This window comes from Pseudopipra pipra, chromosome 4 (genome assembly GCF_036250125.1).
Source record: "Pseudopipra pipra isolate bDixPip1 chromosome 4, bDixPip1.hap1, whole genome shotgun sequence".
NCBI classification, from domain to species: domain Eukaryota; kingdom Metazoa; phylum Chordata; class Aves; order Passeriformes; family Pipridae; genus Pseudopipra; species Pseudopipra pipra.
The window spans coordinates 75,281,532-75,296,155 of NC_087552.1; the positions used below are offsets into that span (position 1 = coordinate 75,281,532).

Genomic DNA, 14,624 nt, shown 5'->3' on the forward strand with positions numbered 1-14,624 from the left:
TGTTTTTGAACGTGATGTTGCGAGGGGAGTGAAGAGGAAGTGGGTTTTGAGGTAGAATTGACGGTTGGACTCGAGGACGTTAAAGGTCTTTTCCAATTTGAATGATTCTGTGGCAATAATGTTAAAGGTCTTTTCCAATTTAGATGGTTCTGTGAGTCTGTGATTCCATGAAATGGGGAGAAAGTGCTTCTCAGCCCCTGCTCAGGAGAGCCTGGGGCAGGGCTGGCAACTGGTTCCCAGTTGAATTCTTTCTTTCTTTCCAGCATTTTCCTCTCTTGGATTCGACCATTTCAATTTTCACCATTCGGGGAAAAGTTCATATATCCATATAAAACCAATTTTAATTTCTTTTTTAATTTATTATTTTTAATTAATTTACCTCTCTTTTGGCATCACATTGAAACCACTCTCCGTTCCTTCATTTTTATAACCACGCACCTGAACCTCTCTCTTGCTCTCCACAAGCCCTGCAGCTTCCTCAGCTTATCCCCCTTCAGCATCATCGTGCTAAAAGCTCCTCTTTATTTTTTTCCCCTCCTCTTCTTTTCCCTTTCCCCCCAGTGTACGTGCTGTCGAGTTTGATTTATGGCCTTGAAAGGGAGACTCTCGTTTAAAGAATTAATGGTATTTGCATATTTTATTTGGAAACTCCCCCGGCAGACCCTCAGCAGCCCAGGCGGGTTTTTCCTTTCCCTTTTTTTTTTTGTGTGTGTGTGTGTGTGTGTCTGGGCCGTTCAGATTTAGCAGCAGAGGTGAAAAGTTGAAACAGTAAAACCAATAAAACCACATTTATGTGACAGATAAATCGTTCCGAGGCAGCTCTCCCTGAGCCTTCGGGCTTCCTCCTCCCCAGCCCTCTCCCCTCCGGAGCACGACCCGGAGCGCCGGCGCTGCCCCCGGCAAAGGTGCCGGCCCTGGATATCCTCGGACCTGCTGAGCCGAAAAGATGGATGTGGGCAAACAGTTGGAAAATACACAGGCCATCCGTCACTGTCGGGAGCCAGCCGGGGGCAGTCGGGCTCTGAGGGAGCTCTGGGAAGGTCCAGCTTGAGGTGGGGGCATTTGGAATCGTGGAAGGGTTTAGGTTGGGAAAGAGCTCGAGGATCGTCGAGTCCAACTGTTCTCCCAAGCGCTGCCAAGGCCACCACTGACCCATGTCCCCAAGTGCCACATCCACAGGGATTTCAAACCCCTCCAGGGATGGGGATCCACCACTGCCCTGGGCAGCCTGTTCCTGTGGAGAAATTTTCCTTAATATCCCATCTAAACCTGCCCTGGCACAGCTGGAGGCCGTTCCCTCTCCTCCTGTCCCTTGTTCCCTGGCAGCAGAGCCCGACCCCCCCGGCTCCCCCCTCCTGTCAGGGAGTTGCAGAGCCAGAAGGTCCCCCCTGAGCCTCCTTTTCTCCAGGCTGAGCCCCCCCAGCTCCCTCAGCTGCTCCTGCTGCTCCAGCCCCTTCCCAGCTCCGTTCCCTTCCCTGGACATGCTCCAGCCCCTCCATGTCTTTCTTGTGAGGGGCCCAGAACTGCCCCCAGAATTCAAGGTGGGGTCTCACCAGTGTCAGAACTGGGACAGGCACTGCCCTGCTCCTGCTGCCACACAGGGCTGCTACAATCCAGGTGCCCTTTGCCTTCTTGGCCACCTGGGCTCATGTTCAGCCACAGCTGACCAGCACCTCCACGGCATTGGAGTGTCTCTGTCAGTTTGAAGCCATTCCCTGTGTCCTGTCCCTCCACCCCTTGTCCCCAGTCCCTCTCCAGCTCTCCTGGAGCCCCTTCAGGCCCTGCCAGGGGCTCTCAGCTCTCCCTGGAGCCTTCTCTTCTCCAGGGGAACCCCCCCAGCTCTCCCAGCCTGGCTCCAGAGCAGAGGGGCTCCAGCCCTGACAGCATCTCCGGGGCCTCCTCTGAGCTCCCGAGCCTCCGCCGCTTCCCTGTTTATAACAACTCCCAACATTTTAATTCCACCTTCTCCCAATCGCTTTCTACCCCTCACCTTTTCATTTCCCTGCTCCTTTCACCCTGTCCCCCCGGCCCTTTATTCCTGTTCCCCACGAAGGGCTACCTGGCCCCTCGGGCGCTCCGACCGTGCGCTTTTCCGCGGCGACAAACTCGTCCTGCTTTGTTCGGGATTTGCCCGAGGCACGTTCGGCCTCCCCGGGCCACCAGCGAGAGGCCTTCGGTGCGTTGTGGGGGTTCCCATTTAGCCTCTACAACCGTCGCAACTTCTCCCAGCGGCTGACAAACCCCACACGGGAGGGCCTTGGCCCCGCCGCTCCCGCCTGAAAGGGGCCCGTGAAATCATCCTGGAGGTCGTCTCTTGGAGGTACCAACCGTTGGAAAAACCTCCTGCCAACGATGTTCAGCTCGGCTTTGGAGTTGACACAATGGCCCCGGCGCACAAAGCCGAGCGGGACCACGGGCTGGAAAAGGCCTCTTAGGTCCCGGCTAATCCGTCCCCCCCGCCAGCCCGCGGGATTGTTCCCGACGGCTTGTTTTTCTTTGCCCTGACCTACATAGTCAAAGAGAATCTTGTTGCACATTTTTGTTTTGTATCTCGAGGTCTCGGAGGAGCTAAATCCCCTTCTTGGCGGGGCAGGGCGCGTTGTTAAACAGCGCCGGAGCCTCCAGGAAAACCATGGAGACGCGGGGACAATGGGCCCTCTTATGGTTCCGGCTTCTCCCGGCTTCTCCCGGCTTCGGTGGTGGGCGCCGGGACGCGCCGAGGCGGGAGATGAAGACGTCCACGCGCTTGGCAGCCCGTCCCCAAATAGAGTGGTCACAGCTGCTCTCCAAGACGGGATGTTTGGGGAGGGAGGGAGATGCAGAAGGTCTTAATTAACCTGGTTTAGATGGTGGAGGTGAAGGCTGCGTCCCGTGGATCCTCGGCAGTGTCCGTGTGGGTGGGGAAGAGACTGAGGGATGAGGGAAAAACACGGGAGTCTGTCCCTAAATAGAGTGGTCACAGCTGCTCTCCAAGGTGGAATCCATGCATCCCATGGATCCTCAGCTATGTCTGTGTGTGTGGGAAAGGCAGTGCTCTGAGGGGTGAGGGAAAGATTTTGGAGTCTGTTCCCAGATAGAGTGGTCACAGCTGCTCTCCAAGATGGAATGCTTGGGGAGGGGGGGAGATGCAGAAGGTCTTAATTAACCTGGTTTAGATGGTGGAGGTGAAGGCTGTGTCCCGTGGATCCTCGGCAGTGTCCGTGTGGGTGGGGAAGCCACAGAGGGATGAGGGAAAGACATGGAAGTCTGTCCCTAAATGGAGTGGTGACAGCTGCTCTCCAAGGTGGAATGTTTGGGGAGGAGGGGGGGAATGAAGCTCCTAATTAACCTGGTTTGGATGGTGGAGGTGAAGGCTGCATCCCATGGATCTTCAGCTATGTCTGTGTGTGTGGGAAAGGTGGTGCTCTGAGGTGTGAGGGAAAGATTTTGGAGTCTGTTCCCAGATAGAGTGGTCACAGCTGCTCTCCAAGGTGGAATGTTTGGGACAGGGGAGGAGAATGAAGCTCTTAATTAACCTGGTTTAGATGGTGGAGGTGAAGGATACATCCCATGGATCCTCGGCCGTGTCCGTGTGGATGGGTGGGAAAGCCGGTGCTCTGAGGGGTGAGGGAAAGATGTGGGAGCTCCTGTCTGGGTTTTAAGGAAAATAAGGAAATGGGATGGTGTGGGAATTTAGGAAAGCTGGTCTGTAGTTTGCTCGTCCCCCACCTGACTCCTCTGGGAGCGCTGGGGCACTTGTGGAGGTGACCAGGTGGGAATTTTGGAGATCTGGGGCAGGGACTGTCATGGTTGGCACGTGGGACTCTTGGGGCTGGTCCTGTACCAGGCTGGTTGGTGAAGATAAAGGCTGCATCCCATGGATTCCCCAACTGTGTCCATGTGGGTGGGAAAGCCGGTGCTCTGAGGGATGAGGGAGAGATGTGGGAGTCTGTTCCTGCTCTCCAGGATGGAATGTCTGGGGAGGAGAGGGAGAATGAAGCTCTTAAACCTGCTGTAGATGGTGGAGGTGAAGGTTGCATCCCACGGATCCTCAGCTGTGTCCCTGTGGGTGGGAAAGCCACTGGGGGGTGAGGGAAAGACATGGGAGCTCCTGGTTGGGTTTTAAGGAAGAAAAAGGATGGGAACAGAGCATTTAGGAAGCCTGGTCTGTAGTTTGCTTGTCCCTCACCTGACTCCTCTGGAGCACTTGTGGAGGTGAGCAGGTGGGAATTTTGGAGGTCTGGAGCAGGGACTGTCACGGTTGGCACATGGGATTCTTGGGGCTGGTCCTGTGCAGGGCTGGTTGGACTCCATGATCCTTGTGGGTCCCTTCCAACTCAGCATCTCCTGGGATTCTGTAATTAACCCTCTTTTCCTCCCCCCTGCTGTTGGACCCGGTGGTTTCTCTCACAAAGGGCTGGAAAGCACCTGGGACTCCCAGGCTCTGGGAGATGCATCCACCCAAAATAAACCCCGGAGCTCCTGAGCGGGTCCCACACCTCCCCAGGGAGTTCAGCTCCTTGGAGGCACTCCCAAAGCACTTGGAAGGTGTTGAGATGGAACAAGTGTGGTGGGAGATCCCGGGGGAATGGGTCAAACTGCACCAGGGGTTATTTGGGGACTGAAGAAATCTGTGGTGACTTTGACCCCAAAAGCGTCCTCCTGCCAGGATTGGGAGTGTCAGGGCTCTGGGGTCCTTCCCCACCCACCTTCTTGGGATGTCTCAAACCTCAAATCCACTAATTCACCCCAAAAATAGAGATAACGCAGCAGGAGTGCACTATAAATTACCATAGTCATGCATAAATCAGCATTAAATATCCATAAATTAATAACACTTGATAATTAAACATTAGCAGAACCATAATAAACAAATTAATAAAGCCTCCAAGCCATTTTTGGTGGTGAACTCCACCTGTCCAGGACCTTTGCCAGCTTCCAGCTAAACCACCTGCTCCCTTTTCCAGCTTTTTAAAAATCTTTTATCCGTTGTTTTTGGTTTTTTTTCCCTTTCCAGCTCTTGGATCTGTTCATCCAGTGGGATTGGTCGACGTATTTGGCTGACTATGGGCAGCCCACGTGCAAGTACCTCCGTGTGAACCCCACGACTGCCCTGGTCCTGCTGGAAAAGTGAGTGTGGCTCCGGAATCCCGGGATAGTTTTCACCCCAGTCTTGCTTTGGCAGCTCATTCCATCCTGGTGGTGCTGGGATGGAGCAGCTCGGAGAGCAGGAGGCTCCCTGGGATCCAGGGAGGAAAGATTCCCCCCCCGGGTGGACAGTGGGAGCTCAAATTGGAAATTCCTGGTTTATCCCTCTGACCTGAATCCCGGTTTTTTATCAAAATTCAAGGACTCGGCTGAGGGTCTGTGTTTTTATTTCCCTCCTAAGCAGAGTTTTCCTTATTTTACAGCAAAATTCCACTGTAAAGGTGGGATCTCAGGCCCCAAAATGATTTAAAATTTGCTGGTCTGCAGGCACAAGATATTCAATATACAATATGTATCAATATTGTATTCTATTAATTATTATATAATATATATTTATATATATGTATATATAAAAAAATTAGACATATATATGTATATATAAAAAACATAGACAAGATATTCTTCCAATATCTAATCTAAACCCATCCCAAATTTTGCAGTGTTTAAGAGGCATTTGGACAATGCCCTTGACAGCAGGATTCAACTTTTGGTCAGCCCTGAAGTGGTTGGGCAGTTGGACCAGATGATCCTTGGAGGTCCCTTCCAACTGAAAATATTCTATTATTCTATTTTATTATTATTATTATTATTATATTCTATTATTTCTATTTCTGTTATTTCTACTCCCATCTCCCTTCTGTCGGATCCACAGAGAGGATCAAGTGCTGAAAGCCCTGTGGGACAGGGCCAGTGCCTTTAGGTGACCTCCAAACTGTCTTTGGGAGGATCCACTCCCCTCCTGCCCCCTCAGACCTGCTGATGGGACAGAGGAGAGACCAGCCAAAAATGCTAATTAATAATTATCCAAGCAGCTCGTTCCATGGGCACCCCACTGCTAAGTCTTACCTGGAGGAACAGGCAGGATAAAACCATCATGGAATCATGGAATGGTTGGCTCGGGAGGGACCTCAAAGCCCATCCAGTGCCACCCCCTGCCAGGGGCAGGGACACCTTCCACTGGCCCAGGTGGCTCCAACCTGGCCTTGGACACTTCCAGGGGTGCAGTTGGGTTTGAGTAGGTTGAGGCCACACTTCTAGAACGTCCAAGGCCATGTTGGAGCCACCTGGGCCAGTGGAAGGTGTCCCTGCCCGTGGCAGGGGGTGGGACTGGATGTCCTTAAAGGTCCCTCCCAACCCAAATTATCCTATGAGTGACCTTGGCGTGTTCCTGAGCTTTGGAGCTGCATCACCTGAGGTCCACATAACCTCCCCCTCCTCTCCAGCAGAGCAAAAGAACTCATTCCACAGCATCTCGTGGCATCCACGTGTTGCCAAATGGTCCATGGGGATTAAACTCCGGGAGTTTTCTGCGTTTAAAGCACTTTTATACCACGGAGATGGTTGTTCTGTGGGTCCTTCATGTGTTGTGGGATGTGTTATTTAGGGACGTGGCCTTGGCAGTGTGGGGTTAATGGTTGGATTGGGTGATCTTAGAGGGCTTTTCCAACCTAAATAATTCTATATTTCTGTGATTTCCCAAGCTGGGCCATCCCACCCTTGAGGGAAGGGAAGCACCAAAGATTCGTGATGCCAAAGCCTGAGGGGTTTTCAGGGCCATTGGTAAAATGCTAAAATAAAGAGCCATCAAAAATCTGAGCCCTTGGGCACGAAGCAGCTGGAAGAGCCAGGGAGCTGGAGGCAGGCAGTGAGCTGGGATCCATGGCAGTGGCTGGGAAGGCAGTGGGACAGCAGGAGAAGCAGCTCCACGCTCGGTGATGGTATTAAGGAGCCACCAAACCCCAGCTTGACTTGCTTGATCTCCTCTAAAGGGATCTCATTTCATAGTCATGGAATCATGGAATGGTTGGGATTGGAAAGGATCTTAAAGGTCATCCAGTTCCCCACTCACAGCTTCCACTAGCCCAGGCTGCTCCAGCCTGGCCTTGGACACTTCCAGGGACCCAGGGGCAGCCACAGCTTCTCTGGGCAACCTGTGCCAGGGCTTCCCCACCCTCACAGGGGAGAATTCCTTCCCAATATCCCATCTAACCCTGCCCTCCTTCAGCTTAAGGCCATTCCCCCTTGTCCCATCACTCCTTGCCATTATGGAAAGGAATCTGAAGGACAATCTTCACGTATCTGATTGAATTTCTGGAGGAACCCCCGGTGAAATCACCGGGTTGGCACTTGCATGTCCCTCACCCTTGTGCCATTCCAGCTCTGCCCTCTCCCCACTCGGACTTCAGGCCCTTTTGGGGGGGTCTTTGTCCATCACCCACCAGCTCCAGCTCTCCTGAGTGTCCTCCCTGAGCTCCCCAGCCCTCGAGGCAGGGGGGAAATTCCGATCCTCTGGCTCGTTCTGTGACCCGTTTCCATCCTTATCTCTTTTCCCAACGACACATCTCTCCCAGGATACCCTGAGTGTAAGGACTCTGCCTGCCTGGGCTTTCACCCTCACCTTGCAGTGCCTTGATTGTTTGGTTTAAATGGAGCACTAAACGATGGAAATGCAAACTGCCTTTGAAAACGGGGCCCTCCGGGAACTTTGGCGTCTCAAATGCACTAATTAGAGCTAAAAGAGGAGCTTTTACTCCCTTCCCTTTTTTTTCCTTATAGATTAATTTAAACAAAGCTTGGCTCTGTTGAAGGGGGTGTTTGTTGACAGGGGTGGGGACGGAGCTGAGCTCTCTCTTTCCCTTCCTTTCACTTCTCATCCCGGCGCTGACGTTACAGACCCGGGCTCGGTCGTCCCAGGGCTCCTCTCAGAGAAATGGAACTGTGAATCTGCACAGCACAACCCAAATCCTGCAGGATTCGGTGTCCTGGGGGGAATTTAATTCACCAGTAATACTTCATGGCTCAGTGCTTCTACCTCCACGTGGTGTCTGGAGGAACCAGCAGCTCCCATCCCTGCCAGGCTTTAACTGGCCCACCTGTGGATTTGTTGTGGGATCAGTGCTCCAACTGCAATTCCTTTCCATCCTGATCCCGTGGTTTTATCCATCCAGCTCTCCTCTAATCACTCAAACACACACAAAGGTTTTCTTACATAGAGCATGTGTTGCTTCAGAAATACTTCCTGGACCTGAACAGGTCCCACAGGGTCAGAGATGGCTCTGAGGATGCCCAGGATGCCCTTAGGGCAGAGGATGTCCTGCTCTAAATTCCCTGTGTGCCACCTGCAGCAGGCAGGGATGGAGAGTGGTGAATACAACACTGGGAGGAGGTTTCTGAAGGTACAAGTCAACTTTCAGCACCTCTGGTGTCCCCATGTACCCTGGGAGAGCTCTCAGCATTCCTGGTGAAACTCTTGGAGGCCTCTGGAGCTGTTCAGAGCTGTGGAGGTGTCCCATGGGAGGATGGTTGTCTCCAAAATTCATGATCCTGGGACAGGGCAGAGGAAGTCCTGCTCTAAATTCTCTGTGTTTCACCTGGGAATACCTGGAGCAGGCAGGGATGGAGAGTGGTGGACACAACGTTGGGAGGAAGTTTCTGAAGGTACAAGTTGACTTTCAGCACCTCTGATGTCCCCACATAACCTGAGAGAGCTCTCAGCTCTCTTGGTGTTGCTCTTTGAGACCTCTGGAGCTGTTCAGAGCTGTGGAAGGGCCCAAAATTCATGATCCTGGGACAGGTCTAACCCGGGCAACTCCAAACTCCTCTTCCCACAGGCACGGTTGCTCCCTGGTTCTTGCAGGGGAGCAGCTGGAAGCCATCTCTGGCAAAAAACAAATAGGGAAAATAAAAAAACAATCCTTATTTTGCTGAATTCAAGTGCTCCAGGCTATCCAGTTACTGTAGGGAAAGCAGCTCCCTTGTAATTCCGTGTCTTTGGGCATTTACTACTCCAGTAAATTAGCCTTTGGGATAAAGTTGTTATCCTTGTTTCCACTTCCAAGCTGGATGTTTTTGGGAACATTTCAGATTCCCTTTGGCTCTTTTCAGGAAGATTGAAGCACGAAAACCCTTGGATATTTTTTGTGTAATGAGTTAAATGATTTCAGGAGCTTTGGGTTGTGCTCAATTAACCCCAAACCCCCCCCGGGGCTGATCAAAGTGCCAACTTCCCAGGGAATATCAGTGCTGTGTCCCCGTCACTTTAATCCTTGTTTTTGGTCTCCAAAGCCAAAAAAAACAGGATTGTGGGATGCACCAAAGCCCCTCAGCCTCTGCCAGATCTGATTTACCCAGAAAATCAGGTACCAATCGGGGTGTTGTGGAAGAGCTGAGCCCCAACCAGTTGGGTGATGGGAGGTTGGTACCTTCCGGAGCTGCTCAAGGGTTGATCCTGGTGGGGAGGTTTCCCTTCCCAGACCAGTGTGTTGCTTCAAAAAAGCTGGATTCCTTCCTTAAATATCAATTATTTCATGTTATAATTAATATAAATTATATATATTTATATAACATACGTATTGTATATGTTGGGCAGCCTTGGCTAGTGGAAGGTGTCCCTGCCCGTGGCAGGGGGTTGGAACTGGGTGGTTTTAAGGTCCCTTCCAACCCAAACCATTCCATGATTCCATATAATATTTCAAGTTCACAACTCCAGACCTTTCCAACCTCCACAAAAGCCTCGTGCAACGCACCATTTCAAGTAAAACCCCTTCATCCCGTGGATGTGATGCTGATTTTTTAATTTCCTCCCGAAATTACGTCTCTGTCGTGCACCACTTCAGAAGGGACCTGTTTGGAGGGAGAGGCTTTAGGGCTTCATGGATTTTGTCGCAGTGGTGACACTGATGGGGATTTGTGAGGCTCAGAGCAAAAATACCAACTGTTCAAAGGCAGAACGATGCCCCAAAACACGACAGAGCCCTCAAATTCGGGCGCCTCCTCCCCGAACGCCCGAAATTCCCACGTGATTCCCTCCCGGGGCTCGGGGGGTGACGACCCCTTGTGCCATAACCTCTTTCTGCTCTGCGCAGGATGAGAGACACGAGCAGGAAAAACAACGTTTTTGCCCAGTTTCGGAAAAACGAGCGGGACAAGCAGAAGCTCATCGACACCGTGGCCAAGCAGCTCCGCGGCCTCATCAACAGCCACCACTCCTGAGGGAGCTGGGCACCTCCTTCCCAAAACCCCCCCCCCGGACTTGGGATCCTTGTTGAAAGAGAATATATGTATTTTTTTATTCACCTGTAATATTCCTGGAACCTTCCCCCTCCTCCACACCTCTCCCCCTTTCCCAAAATGCTCCCGGTGAAACAATCCCTGGGAAAAGAGGCTCGGAGGGGGCGTCGGGAGGCTCCTGGGATAAACTCCTATTTTCAGGGGTTGGGAAAGCCACTGGGAAATCCTAAAGCCTGAGAGGGAAGCTCACACCTGGGCTGTTTTCTTGTTGGATCGACCAGATTGAAGGGATCATCCTGCTTTCCTTTTGTTATCCACAAAAAACGGAAGGAGGAGCCGCAGTTTGGGTTCTTCTCGTGGGCTCCGATCAAAGGGAAGAGGGTCATCTGTTAGTGTGTCTTGCCAGCTGGTGGTTTGGATTTATAGGTAGGAGAAAAGGCAAAGTGATTTCCCAGTTTTTCTTCTCGTTTTCCCCTCTAAGAGCTGATTTCCACCTCAGGAGAGGGAGATCCCTGGGGATCCCGGGAGCTGCGACCTTTTCCCGTGTGTCCGTGACCGGCGTGGCCACCCCTGAGCTCCTCCACCGGGACCTGCTGGGGCCTGTGGGCCTGTCACTGGGTGCAGAAGGGCTTTAGAGCTGCCTCATCAATTAGATTTGGAAAGGGAGAGCCAAAGGATAACCCGGCAGGGTGTCCCATGGAGCCGGATTGGTGCTGGAATGCTGCTGGAATTCGGGCAGCAGGAACGGAGGGGTGGTGTAAAACTGAGCTCTCCTGATGTCCAGGGCACTGCATTCAGGGGTTTTCCCTCTCTTTTCCGTGCTGGTGTCCCATCTTCCCTCTCCTCTTGATGCTTCCATGGGGTAAAGCTCCTCTGCTTCCCTTGGTTTGCTCCTTGGAGCAGCCCTGGATGGGACGTGGAGTGGGAAACTTGTGGAATCCCCGGCATGGAGTCAGCAATGCTCAGCCCCCCCCCCAGCTCCAAAGTGCCTGTGGACAAAATTCCCCTCAGCTCTGAAGGTTCCCAAAGATGCTCTGCTGGAATCAGGCAGCTTTTGAGGAGCAGGGCAACATTCCCAGCAGGATTTTAGCTGCGGGGTTCAGGTTACTGAGGGGGATTTTCACCCTGATCACCTCGTTACCCTTTTGACTCCCGAGTCCTGCAGGTGAAAACTTATCCAGCCCCATTCCCCACCTCCCAGAACCCTCATGGTAAAGGGAATTAAAATCTTCCTGGTGGATGTTACAGCCCAATTCCCACCCTCTGGATGCATGAAGGGGATGAGGCTTTATCCTCTCTCCTTGTTCCTCAGCGAGACTTTTGGGGGGTTTTTTTTGGTTTTGGGAAGGATTCGTGTTGCTTAACCCTGGAATTGAACGGTAATATGGTCAGGAATGACCTCCTGGGGTTGTTGTCCTGCCCCAGCTGCCTCCATCCTTGAGGACCAAGGGATTATTTTCATTAATAAGAGGGAAAGCCCATCCTGGCATTGTGGTTCCTTGGTTTTGGAGGGGGATCAGAGGCGAATTCCTTTTTAGTGCCTCTTGGAAGGACATGGAAGGAGGGTGAAGGAAAAAGAAGCAGGTGAAGGAAAGTTGGTGTCACGTGGCCAGAAATGGATCATCTTTGTAGACAAACCCCCAAATGACCCAGCAGAGGCTTCCAGGGGGACCAGAGGAACTCAGTCAGGCTGTGGGATAAAGGGAGAAGGATCGGGATCCCCAAATATACGGAAGGGGTTTTGGTGGACGAAGCATCTGCTGCCACCCTGAAATTCCATTTTTGCCTCTTGTATTCCACGTTCCTACAAGAAAACCTCAACACAGCTGGGCCTTGAGGCAACACCTTTTTTCTAATCCCCATCCCACATCCAGGCTCTCCTTCCCATCTCCATCCAAGAGCTTCAGTTCCCAGAGGGGCGACGCGGCCGTGCCGTGCCCGGGGTGGGTTCCTTCACTCTTTTAAGCTCTTCTTGGAGAAGTTGGGATTGGGATCCCACAAACCAGCTCCTGGCACTCCAGACTTGTCACTGGGAAAGTCACATTCGGCCAAGGGAGGGATTCTGGGCGTTCCTGATTTCGGGAGGTCAAGAGCCTGAACCGCGAGTCGCAGCCCCGGGATGAAAAATGACATTTTTGGTGCTCTGGTCCTAATTAACTTTTTGTTCCATGAGATGCGGCTCCATCCCCTTCCAAATAAAATTAATCTTTGGAACAGATTGCCTAAAGAGCCCTGGAAGACATCCCAAATCCCCTCTAAGTCGCCTGCTAATGACGGGGATCCTCCTCTGGGGATGGAGCTGCTTGGGAGGGAAAGGGAATTTCTATGGAAGGTGGGAAGAGGGAGTAGAACCCTCAAGTGAAGATTTGCAGCCCCCCCCCCCAAATAAATAATGCTGCTATAACCCCTCCCTCCCCAGGCACTTAAAGGGTTTGAGTTTTTAAGCAGTGGCTGTAGAAAAAAAAAATCGGGTTGTTCCCCCGGTTTTTCCAGCAAATATTCGCAAAAATATTCCAGAAAACAAACAAACAAACAAACAAACAGCACCAGTGGGGAAAAAAAAATACATTAACAAAAAAAACCCCACCCAAATTTGGCTTCCTGGGAAGCATCTGCACTTCTTATCCTCTTTATCATCTTGTCAGGGTTGGGAATAATTCTATGTAAGGTGGGAATTTGCAGCCCAAAGTGTATCCATAGGTGAGGGGAGTGTTCTCCCTGAGCCATCAGCGTGTGTGAGAGAGAGGAGGAGGCTTTTCCTGGGATTTTTTTTGGTTTATTCCAAGGGCTGGAGTTCGGGTCAGACGCCCTCAGCGATTTTTTGCACTTTGTTTTGGATCCAACCTCAGCTCCCGGCTCGGAGGGGGCCGGGAGAAGTTTGGCTGGTGCTTCGTTCCAGGGGCTGCTTTTGGGCTCGTTTCCTTCAAAATCAGCTGCTTTTTTGCTGCTGGGAAGGTGGAATTTTGGGGCAGGAGGTGTGTGGGGGGGACTGTGCTGGCCCCAAACTGGGAGGTGCTGGGAGGCAACGTGGGATGAGGAGGCTGAGCTGGAGCCAGGGCTGCTCCGGTGGCCTCTTGTGCTGGAGCTGCTTCTGGGGGAAAACCACCCCTTCCGAGCAGTGTCCAAACCCCAGGGAGAAACATCTCCACCCTTTGGATGTTTCCTACCCCTGGCTGGCTTTTCCCTTTAGTTCTGGGTTGGGTTTGGTGCTTTTTTGGGGACCGTGGAGCGGTTTGGAGCATGGGAACACCCTCCCAGGCCCCCGGTGGGTGTGTGTCCCACCCCTGGGTGCCACGGGGCTGGTGGGATCTCTGTGTCCCATTCCCTACAGCTCCCCACTCCGTGCTTGTCCCACTGCTGGGGAGCTCGAAGGGAGCACAACTCCCAAATAAATCTCATCCCAAATGCCTTCAAGATGCTCCCAGCCCAGCTGTCCACTGGGAAAGCTGTGAGTTTTGTGGGAACCGACCCAAATTCCCCGGGATCTGGGTGGGATTCACCCCAAAAGTGACGGATGGAGAGGGGGAAGCTCAGCCTGGGACTTGGGGACCGGGTGATTTGCTTCATCCCAGATTTGCTGCTCCGATCTCCAACCCCTGGATTTAGGAATCTTTGCATCCATCCCCCCCCCTGCAGCTCCCCCAGTTTTCTGGGGGGGGGCAGCACCCCAAAAATTCCACGGGCAGCTCAGGCTTCTGGAATGCTGTGTGTGCTCATCCCTCTGATCCAGTTTTGACAGGAAAACACTCCATCCCAATCCCTGCCCCCATCCCAATCCCTGCCCCCATCCCAATCCCCCCCTGTCCACTGGCTGCTTGGGTTGCCTTTTCTCACATTTTTTTTTTTTGGGGGGGGGGAAGGCCATGATTTTGTAAACTGACGTGGTGAAAAAACAGCTTTTTTTGCACAAGTCGTTGCACAATAAGGGGAGAGTTTAGTAAATTAGGTTTAACTTTAAAGGGAACACATTTTTGGTTTTGTTTTTGTTTGTTTGGTTTTTTTTTCCTTAAAACTCACTAGCAGAGCTACTGATTAAAAAAAAAAGGAGAAGGCAAAGAGCTGGACTGATTAAGGAATGGACTGCATGGTTTCCAGGTGGAATTGCTTTAGAATTTAGCATGTTGAATTCCAACTGTACATTTATCCTGTTGTAACTTCTATTAAACAATACAGCAATTAACTGTTTAATTAATCAAGTGACTGTGCATCGCTGGGAAGGCTGGAAAAAAAAAACCCTAAATCCTAGAAAATTATAAAATTCAAGGTCTCTTTTGGACAAGCAGCAGAGATTTGCTGTTGGAACACCCGGATTTAGGGAGGATCCCATGGGAGGCAATCCCTGGATGGGCACTGGCTCCCACAGCCCGTGTGGCATTGGGACACTGAGCTAAAGCCAAGTTTGGCCTAATTTGGTGGTTATTTTAATT

At 51.8% G+C, this 14,624-nt stretch overlaps 1 protein-coding gene across 4 annotated transcripts in view; it reads left to right on the forward strand.

Annotated features, from left to right (window-relative positions):
* Positions 1-14,389, forward strand: part of EXOC6B (exocyst complex component 6B) — a 338,997-nt gene extending 324,608 nt beyond the window's left edge. For all 4 annotated transcript variants that reach the window (XM_064653619.1, XM_064653620.1, XM_064653621.1 and 1 more), the window contains 2 exons: positions 4,997-5,109; positions 10,053-14,389. In XM_064653619.1, coding sequence (XP_064509689.1) covers positions 4,997-5,109; positions 10,053-10,179 — 240 coding nt within the window. In that variant the 3' untranslated portion in view covers positions 10,180-14,389. The remainder of the gene's footprint in view (positions 1-4,996; positions 5,110-10,052) is intronic.
* Positions 14,390-14,624: the final 235 nt, after the last annotated feature.